General features: G+C 47.8%; 1 protein-coding gene across 1 annotated transcript in view; it reads left to right on the top strand.

Moving 5' to 3' along the window:
- Positions 1–20: 20 nt before the first annotated feature.
- The window catches only part of LOC144166960 (phosphatidylcholine translocator ABCB4-like), a 220,723-nt gene continuing 211,357 nt past the window's right edge, over positions 21–9,386 (top strand). The window contains exons 1-2 of the mRNA XM_077696394.1: positions 21–268; positions 3,712–3,883. Coding sequence (XP_077552520.1) covers positions 21–268; positions 3,712–3,883 — 420 coding nt within the window. The remainder of the gene's footprint in view (positions 269–3,711; positions 3,884–9,386) is intronic.

Here is a 9,386-nt window from a genome sequence, read left to right as displayed (position 1 = left end):
CCTTGAATGGCTCGCATGGCATGGCCATTCCGGGCTGCAGGCTGACCATCGGGCAGTTCCAGCGGGACGCCAAGTTGACGGCGGGCCGCATGGCGCTCGTGGGACTGGCCATGCTGCTGAGCAACGTGGTGATCGTGGGCAGCCTCGGCATGTCGGCCACGAAGCAGTCGTTCCGCATCCGCCATTACTTCATGCGCGCCATGCTCCACCAGGAGGTCGGCTGGTTCGACACGCACACGGCCGGCGACTTCGCCACGCGCATAACTGCGTGAGTACGCGCTGGGCCTTTCCTGCAGCGCGCCCGAACGGGGAAATTGTACTGCCTCAAAAATTCTCCATCTCTCCTGTTCTTGAGGTTGAAGGCCTACCCGCATGATGCTCGCTTGTAGTCCTCGACACTCTCAAGCTCCTTCCGCTATCCTCTCCCCACGTGGCATTCACAGGTCTTTCTAAACCTTTCATACGTAACTGAGCGGATTCACCAAGCTTTGGGTACGTTTGAGCGCACACCTGTAGTATAAATTGTACATTTATTTAAGACGCTCCCAACCAGGTGGAAGTAACTGCGGGAAGCCACACGCTGTACAGTCACCACCACGGCTGCACCTAACCGGAAGGCAAAGCGGAATGCGGCAGCGCTGTTGCTTTGCGCTTAGGACTGTGGCTCATTACTGTTCTGCGGCATTTCGTACCAGTAGTGACCATCCGCAGTATCACATTCGGGTAGTCATTCAGCCCTTGCACACACAGCACTTATCGCCGAGGAGCAGAGTGAGTGTATAAATGTTCAGGAAACGAGGCGACAAAGACATACCTTGTGTACGAGTCGTGGCATCATTGAACACTACAAAACATTTTAAATCATTAACACGTGCCGTATTGTGGACACAGGGGAGTCCTTTTTTTGCGTTAGCAAAACTGCTACCGAGACCCCAAATCATGCGCGCAATATTAAGTTACGTAGCACAACGCCAGAGGTATTGATCCACCGCGGCGGAGCAAGGCGGGGAAATACCGCGCCTTGCCTGTTGCTCACCGCAAGTTTTGTTTCTTTCCGCTATTATTTTCCTCTTTTTAAATGCAGAGCATTTCAGTAACTCACGATGTCACCCGCGTTGACGTCCGTAGTCCGCACCGCACCTCATCAAGAAGTACTATATAAAAAATTCCCCGCATTTCCCCGAGGGGAATAATGTGAAAGTGCGAATGCACGAGTTGAATTTGCGCGGTTCGGTAGTGTTCGCGAAAGAGAGATCACACACACACACAACTACAAAGAAAGAAAGATGCATTTATTCACAGACACCTATTTGTGTTGTCGTTGTACTTGATTGCTAGAGCGGATCTCAGCTTTGATATTTCGTGTCAGTACTCCTTTAAGCGGGTGCATTAGCCCTTCTCACGCCCGATTCCTGGCCAATCCCTCACGTGGGTATGTGCCATGTCAGCGGCCAGGCAGCGCGCGCCCATCTCCCCCCGTTGCCAAGGGAGACGAGGAGCGCGCGCACCCGCAGCTGTTGCTATGCGGACGGCGGCGGACGCTTCAGGCTCGCTTAAGAAGTGCATTCGCACTTAAAAAAAAGAATAGTATCCGGCGCCCGGTTTCGATCCCTCGACCCTGCGGGCGGAACGCAATGTACATGGTGCTCTACCCACTGCGCCACAAAGCCGACACAGAACGGGACTCTACGAACGCGCCTTATATCGTTGACTCATTCAAATTACTGCTGACGAGAGAGCTCTCGTCAGCAGTTGCCACAAGTGCAACAACATTAACGTAACGCAAACTACTTAACGTCGTGCGCCCCCGGAAATGCTCTGCATTTGATCGTGCCCCTCGCGAGGGGGATGTTTCACTGCGTCGCCATGCGAACAGTTTGCCCTGCGGTGGCCCCTTCGCCTTCTTTCTTTTTCAGTTCTGGAATTTTTATTTAAAACCACTGGCTCTACACGCCAAACAAGAATGCGGAAATCATTTGAGAGTATGCAAAGTCTTTACATAAAAGGAACTAGGGCGATAGCTGAAGTAGTTTTTGTTTTAGGGCGCACAAGTTTAAAATTTTCGGCGAGGCGCTCAACGCGCAAGTGACCCGAGCAGTCTTCGGAAATTGTTTTGAAGAAGGAAAATTTCTTTTCAACAAAAAAGCTCAGATATGTTTTCCCATGCTAATACCTCGTCAAAATACCTTACATCAAAAAGCTTCACCCTGGGGCTGCCGTAAATATGATTAATTTAAAGTAGTTATAAATACGCACCTTTAAAGCGCTCTTTTGATAAATATAATGATTGCGCTAAAAAGGACACGGACGGAGTGAGGACAGACACGGTGCAAATGGCACAAGGATCACGTAACACATTAAAAAAAGGGCCCGTTGAACTAGAAATAAACTTAATAAGGGTAGCGTCCTGGGCACGTTGGTACTCCATTCTTAAATAAAATGATTGCGCTAAAAAGGACACGGACGGAGAGCTTATCAGAAGCTCTTTGGAGCTTACGTAATAGAACGCCAGTACAATTAGAACAGTCTACCTCGGACAGAGTGTGAGTGCTGACCCAAACCATGAAAAATAAATCCGGCACACTGTCGGTATGGCCTGGCCTACAATGGGTGTACACTTCCAAACAATGAAATGTAAGCCACCTCTGTCACCGAAACGAATTGTATAGAACCAATGTGTGCTGCGAAGGATGAAGTGTGGAGCGGAAACATGGCGCGTTACTGAACAACTGCAAAGAAAACTTCGGTCGGCTGAACAAGCCATGGAGCGAAGGATGACAGGGCTACTGCTCAGTGACAGGAAACGATTATCCTGGGTCAGAAGCAAACTCGGGTAGGTGATATCACAGTTGAAACAAGTAAAAAATTGACTTGGGATGGCCACGTATAGTTCTGCAAAATGACAACGGGTGGACCATCAGGGTAGCAAAACGGATACCGAGAGATGCGGCTAGAAGGGGTAGCTTACTAACTAGATGACGGGACGGGGAGCGCAGAACATGAGCGGGTGGATATAAATAGGAGATGCCTTCGTACTGCAGGGGACCTAAATAGGCTGATAATTATGACGATGATGATAAGATGTGGAGGACAAGGGGAGAGGAGGGTTGCGCGTTGTAAAGCGGAAGCCAATGCGTGACGACAAGGTGGAGGGGTAGATGGAGGCCCACCTCACAGAGTTGACTGTGGACGAGCTCAGTCGCAAGTGGGCGGGGCTCGGTCTCAGACAGATTCAGATACATCGCGCTTTCTTAGTCTCAGAAGTAGGTGCATTTAAGTTTTTCGTGCTCTGAGTTGAAACTAGTGATGGACAGCCCGCCTTCTATAGGCGGGCTGTCCACCCTGTATAAGCCCGTCAGCCAAAGGAGGCCGGGACTATGCCACGAATATGGGCTGGTGAAACTTCATGCGCAAACAATTAGCTGGATGATGCCTTTGCTCAAAGATTCTTTTGAAACCATTAAACATTTCTGGCTGACCAGTTTGCATAAAACGAGAAATAATAAATCACAAAATTACAGCTGACGCGTTACCCCGCATAAATGTCATTGATCGCAGTATTATATTTTTTTCGAAGAAACTCTGCAAATTACGATACCCGGGCATCCAGAAGAGAAACTTGATACGGTAATTTTATAGCCCAAAAGGTGAACAGTTGCGTTACAATTTTGGCACGCTTGGAAATGTGGCCTGCTATCCGAATCGGCGCAGTGACCTGGAAAAGATCCAGGACGGGCTGGGAGAGAAGATCGGAATGTGCCTCTTTTTCCTGTCCACTGCTTCGGCGTCGCTCATCTCGGCCTTCTGGCACGGCTGGCAGCTGACGCTCGTGCTGCTCGCCCTGGTGCCGTGCCTCATCATCATCACTACCACCATCGCCAAGGTAAAAGCCTCCGGCTTTGCAGCCTTTTGCCTGTCGACCACCCGTCTGGCTTCGTTGGGGTGTACTTTGCATCATAACCGTGCAATTGTGAGATGCTCAGTTTGTGCATTTGGTCGGAAAGCACAGAAACGTAGTTTACACTCACTTTGACTACTGGCTCTGCAACAAGCGAGCAAATGGTGCCCGAGTGTTGGCCGTTGCCTCGCTGATTATGTAGTGGTGGAAGTGTGGGCTCTGGCTGATTTGGCAAGTGGGTGAGCACTGTAATAGAGAAGCTTCTTGAAGATGTGGCGCAACAAAACCCAGAGTGCTTTATTTATTGAAATGAAAAGTATCGGAAAATCAACGAATATTATTTGCAAAATACCGAATAGGATAATAATGTTGAAGCCACCCGAACAGAGTGGTCAAGCTCCCACCGCATATAACTCCGAAGATTCTGAATCGGACGTACTAAGATGAAAACTAGTCGGCACGTCATGCAGCATTCTACATGCAATTTACTGCCCACGGTGGAAACCCAAGGAAATTCGGGGCCGAACGCAAGGGAAAATCTCACGTAGGCTGCCGAAGCCCCTTTTCTCCCCGGGTAGCCCCTTTTCACTCGGAATCACCAATGAAGGAGAAAACGCTGTTCACTATTGTGATGGGAACGTTAACGCTAAAGTAGGCAAAAAGGAGATAGGTGAAAGGTCAGTCGGAAACTTCGGAACAGGCAGTCGCAACAGTCGAGGAGACATACTGGTGGGAATAGCGGGGAGGAATAACCTGAGGGTAATGAACACATTCTTCTGCAAACAAAAAAAAAAACAGGGAGTGGACGTGTAGTAATCCCGTCGGTTCAACAAAACCTAAAATTGACTAAATCTGTATTGACAATCCAAGAATTGTTCATTCCGTAGAGCGTCACACCCATATTCAGAGCAGAAATTATAGGATAGTTAGACGCAAAGTAAGGCTGAACCTCAAAAGAGACAGAAGGAAACTCGCAAAAAGTTTAAAACCCAGCATGAAGTCAGTCAGAGACAGGAAGGAGGAATCCAAAATATTCCTAATAAAAAAATTAGAGCTTCGGAAATAGGAGAAAAAGGGTAGTGTTGACAGGTTTAGTGACAACTGAACGGCAATAACAGAATTTGGAGTAGCTGTCGAAGATCATCATCAGCGGATCTACCGTGCAGTAGAAGTGAGGCAGAAGACGCTTTGCCGCGTGGAGCGGGCAACAATCATCATCTGTCTTTTTCTGCTATTGGATGCGACGCATCTCATTCGCTCGCCTTGTCCCTGCATCCATCCGGCGTTGTTGTCGGCGTTGTCGGCGTCCACCCCTCCCCCATTCTCCTCGCCGCGCCAGCTGCGCTCTCCGCTGCTCACCCCCCCTCCTCTCCGATAGCGAACACTCTCTCGCGGGGGGCATTGGATTGGATTCGATTGGACTGGCTTGGCTTGGCTTGGCTTGGATTGGATTGGATTGGAATTCTGCGATGCTTCGCATCACCTCAGGGTTCCCCTCAGGAAGATGATGTAATTTTTCCTTTATCATTTAACCTGCTCAGTGGAAACGTCCTGCGGTATCTCGTTACTCTAGATAGTCTCGCGTTGCTAAACCCAGATAATACAACCTACCATCGAGCAGCAGGGGAAGACAACGACGGGGGAGCACCAAAGCAGCCTGGAGAAGACGAGAATCATCGTGGCAGGCGGAACAGCAACGGAGCCAACGGATACTCAAACGTAAGGAGAATTTACTCTTCGGAAAAGAAAATGCGCAAGGAAGTCGTCTCGAGGAAGACAAGGGTGTTGCGAACGCAAATAACGCAGCTAACTAATGCGGCGGAGGCTCAAATACTGCAAGGAGCCGACAGAGAGCACCGATTACCACGCAAGCCCAGATAAAGGCTATAGCTTCAAGCATAGCGAAGTCCAACGAGCAGATGGAAGGTTACGTGACGGACGAAGTAGAGGGCAGTGAATTCCAGAGAGTGATAGAATATGACTTCAGAATTGCTGCAATCTCTTCGAAAGTCGAGAACTATCTAAAGGAGGAAACGCAAGGCGTGCTGTCAGCCCCAGAAAAAGCACAGAGGACCGAATCGGCGAGTCAGTTAGCGCACAGTGCGCAAGACTACACGGAGCTTGTGAAGCTGCCGAAAACTGAAGTGATTAAGTTCAGTGGACATTCCCTTGAATGGACTAGATTCTGGACTCAATACAAATCAGCGGTTCACTTGAGGCCTAATATCCCTCATGTCTACGCTGACCGGCAAAGCAGCCCCACTGATGAATGGACTTCAGTTTTCCGCCGAAAGCAACTATGAACAAGCTATCAAGATACTAAAAGAGCATTTTAGAGACACGAGCAATTGTTGGACCTGCACATGAAAGAACTGTTACGACTCGATAAGGTAACATCCCTGTATCATACGGAAGCCCTGCGAAAGCTGTTCCAAAAGGTGCAGATACACCCATTGGCACTGCCGGTTCTCGGAGTGACCACAGAGTGCTACGCCCCAATGTTGATGCCCGAACTGAAGAAGGCAATGCCAGCAGAGCTTTTTATCCAGTTCAAGACAAAGGAGGCATCTCAACGGCCAACGGCTAACAGAGAAGAAACGACGTCATCAATGGGGAAGAATAGGGCTGATGCCCTGCAAAGAATAATAGAATTTCTACAGCAACAGGTGTGCTTACGCGAAGATGATCAGCCGGAGCAGGAGACAGCAGGCACGGGACTGAAGTAGGAGAACAATAAATCATACAGCACGACCACTAGTTTCTACTTTTACACACAAGGCGTGATGGTTCTGCAAATAGACGAAACACCTGACAGGAGAATGCACGCAAAGCCTACCTATCGAAGAAAAAAAGAAGCTGCTAGCCGAAAACAGGTCACTCTTTAGATATACTTGGCTCTATCATACGGCTCGGATTTGCAAAGCAAATGTTTTTTTGCAAAAGATGTAACGGCCACCATGCAATGTCGATATGGAAAACAAAACACAAAAAGAGACAGGAAGCCACCACAGTGCAGCAAACAGCAAGGTCCATGATGGAATCAGTTGTAAGCCGGACTAGAAATTGTGTGTTGCTACCGACAGCAATAGTATGGGTCCAAGGAGAAGCATTAGAAGACATCTGTCGAGTACTACTTGATAGTGGCGATCAAAGAACCTTCATCACAACGTCTATACCGGAGAAGATCGAAGCAAAACCTCTACGGCAATAAAATCTAAGAACTGGATCTCTTGGAAGCAAACAAAATTGCAATGTATAGACGTCGTGAAGGTGATGGCAAAGAGTCGAGAAAGGGAGTCCGCTATAGCTGTCGAAGCCCTCAAAGTAGGGAGCATATCACACATTTCTTCTTATAAAACACTGCGCTCAATTAACATTAACGAAGACGAAACGAAACATTGACGAAGACGATGATCTTTCGTAAGTGTGCATCTTGCGTTTCGTCGTCCTTCGTCTTCGTCAATGTTAATTTAGCACAGTGTTTTAAAAGAAGAAATGTACCAACTAGCCCAGAAGCAAGCTCTCATTGACCATATAACACAGCCATCTCCCAGCCCCCGACAGAAACTCAAGCTAAAATTGGCGGAAGACGAGTTTGAACCTAAGGGTGTTGCGGCAACCGGACTATAATTGGGTCAGATCACTACTGGGAGTTTGTCACGGGACAGATACGACACATCGAGAACCGACTAGCCGCAGGCGAGACCACACTTGGCTGGTTAGTGCACAGACCAGTGAGCGACAATGCGATCAGACTGAACGAGACAGGCAGTGATGTAATGTACCAAAGTAATGTACCAAAGTAATGCAGTGATGGTACTCGAGTTTGATGCAAACAACGTCGAGTTGAAGACGGAAATGGAAAGATTTTGGAACTTAAAAACCATCGGAATCGCAGCAAAGACTAACCAGATGGATAAATGTAGCGTGGTTGCCCAAAAGTTCAAAAAGCAGGTGAATAACGAAAAGATGATCCAAAGGTATGACAAATCCATCTCAGAATACTTCAGTTAAGTAGTTGCCGAGAAAATGAGCGAAAATTCAGGATGCGCGTCCCATTTATGTTACTACCTGCCGTACCACGCGGTAATACCAGAAGACAGGGAAACGACGAAAGCTCGAGTAGTTTTTGATGCATCATCGAGCTCCATCAAGGGAAAATAATTGAATTGCAATTTATAAGCCGGTCCCAATTTGAACGCTATCGCTAGTTGTCAACTTTCGGAAAGAAAAGGATGCTGTAATGTAGGCTGAGAAAACATTTCTGCAAATAGCAATTCACGAAGATGACCGAGGTGCATTACGAACACTTTGGTGGAAACACGACGCTGAAGGCGGGCTGACCAACGAAGTCGAAACTTGGAGAATGACCAGAGTCACACTTGGAACAATGCCAAGCACGTTTCTACTAGCGGGGACAATTAAACATCACTTGAAGGAAATGAAGGATGAATTCCCAATTACCACAGAGGAGCTGATAAAAGGAATTTACGTCGACGACGTGATATTTGGAGCAGATACAGTTGATGAAGCTGTTAAGCCGTACAAGGAGTCTAAAGAGATTATTCAAAGAGCTTCAATGAACTTCCGAAAATAGACGTCGAATGAAGAAAAGCTCAATAAGATATTAGACGGCAATGAAAAGGACACAGCCCACCAAGAAACAAGATCGAAAGGCTTACACAACTATACTAGGCACGAGATGGGAACACGACGAGCACATGCTGTCATTACCAGCAGTTTTAATGAATGTTCAAGCGACAACGACAGACATGAGCAAACGAGCAATGTTACAGGCGGTGGTGAAAATCTTTGACCCCATTGAACTACTATCGCCATACACGAAACGCGCCAAAATAGGATTCCAGCGCCTCTGGAAGATGGGCGTAACATTGGAAGACCCGTTACCATCAGAGGAGAGCGACCAATCGAAGAAACTAATTGAAGAATCAGAACAGTTAAGACGTCTTCAGGTGTAGCGATGTTACGTGAACAAAGAAAAGGACAGAAAGCCGGCACCTACACGTGTTCTCCGACACAAGCCCATCGGCATATGGAAGCTGCAGCGTACATTGTGCTCAAGTTCAAAGACAAAATCGACTTTAATGATTGCGACAAGCCGAGTGGCACCGACGAAAGACTTACCCTTAGCCAAACTCGAACTCTTGGCAGTGGTTATGGCAGCAAGGATGAGCGAGTATATAAGAAAACATTACGGGGAAAACTCTGAAAGTGTCAGCCACTGGACGGGCTCAATGATAACACTTCACTGGATCAAAATAGAAGCATATGTCAAGAGGAGAGGTGATGAAATACGCGAAAGAACAAACCAACATAGCTTGGGGAAGAAAACCCCGCAGACATGCTGACACGCGGAATCACCGCCAAATCTATAATAGAGTCATCAATGTGGTGGGACGGTGCGAGGTTCATAAAATCCGAAGAACAGCGTCTGAAACCCGAAGCCGACGTGGGCATCAACACTGAG

The sequence above is a fragment of the Haemaphysalis longicornis genome, unplaced genomic scaffold, assembly GCF_048455015.1.
Source record: "Haemaphysalis longicornis isolate Haplotype H1 unplaced genomic scaffold, Haemaphysalis longicornis Haplotype H1 scaffold_2, whole genome shotgun sequence".
NCBI lineage: Eukaryota > Metazoa > Arthropoda > Arachnida > Ixodida > Ixodidae > Haemaphysalis > Haemaphysalis longicornis.
Note: the sequence above shows the minus strand (reverse complement) of the source record. Positions and strands in the feature narration are given on the sequence as shown.